This window comes from Oppia nitens, unplaced genomic scaffold (genome assembly GCF_028296485.1).
Source record: "Oppia nitens isolate AA-2021 unplaced genomic scaffold, nextdenovo-longstitch-racon4-pilon3 scaffold31_pilon_pilon_pilon, whole genome shotgun sequence".
Taxonomy (NCBI): domain Eukaryota; kingdom Metazoa; phylum Arthropoda; class Arachnida; order Sarcoptiformes; family Oppiidae; genus Oppia; species Oppia nitens.
This window is the reverse complement of record NW_026533212.1, coordinates 227501-227812: the sequence shown is the minus strand read 5'-3', so window position 1 is coordinate 227812 and position 312 is coordinate 227501. Positions and strand designations below refer to the sequence as shown.

The following is a 312-nucleotide window of genomic DNA, read 5'->3' as shown; positions in this document are numbered from 1 at the left end:
TTTATAATTGGATTACAACAAACAAACAATTAATAATATTATAATTATAATTATTATTATTTAAAAAAGTTATCAAAAATTTTTTTTATCAAAAACTGAGTTAACTTGTAATTATTATTATTATTATTATTATTATAATTATTACAGTATTGTTATTATTATTATTATTAATTAGTTATTTAGTTAACTATATTTTTTTCGGAGCTGATTATTATTATTATTATAATTACTATTATTAACTATTACTGTAGTTATTTAGTTAACTTTTTGGCGCTGATTGTTATTATTATTATTATTAATACTATTATTATT

General features: G+C 13.1%; 1 protein-coding gene across 1 annotated transcript in view; it reads right to left on the bottom strand.

Moving 5' to 3' along the window:
* Positions 1–205: 205 nt before the first annotated feature.
* The window catches only part of LOC128956562 (short-chain dehydrogenase/reductase family 16C member 6-like), a 1351-nt gene continuing 1244 nt past the window's right edge, over positions 206–312 (bottom strand). The window contains exon 1 of the mRNA XM_054302286.1: positions 206–312. This exon is cut by the window's right edge and continues 1244 nt beyond it. Within this exon, the coding sequence (XP_054158261.1) occupies positions 256–312 (57 nt within the window). The 3' untranslated portion in view covers positions 206–255.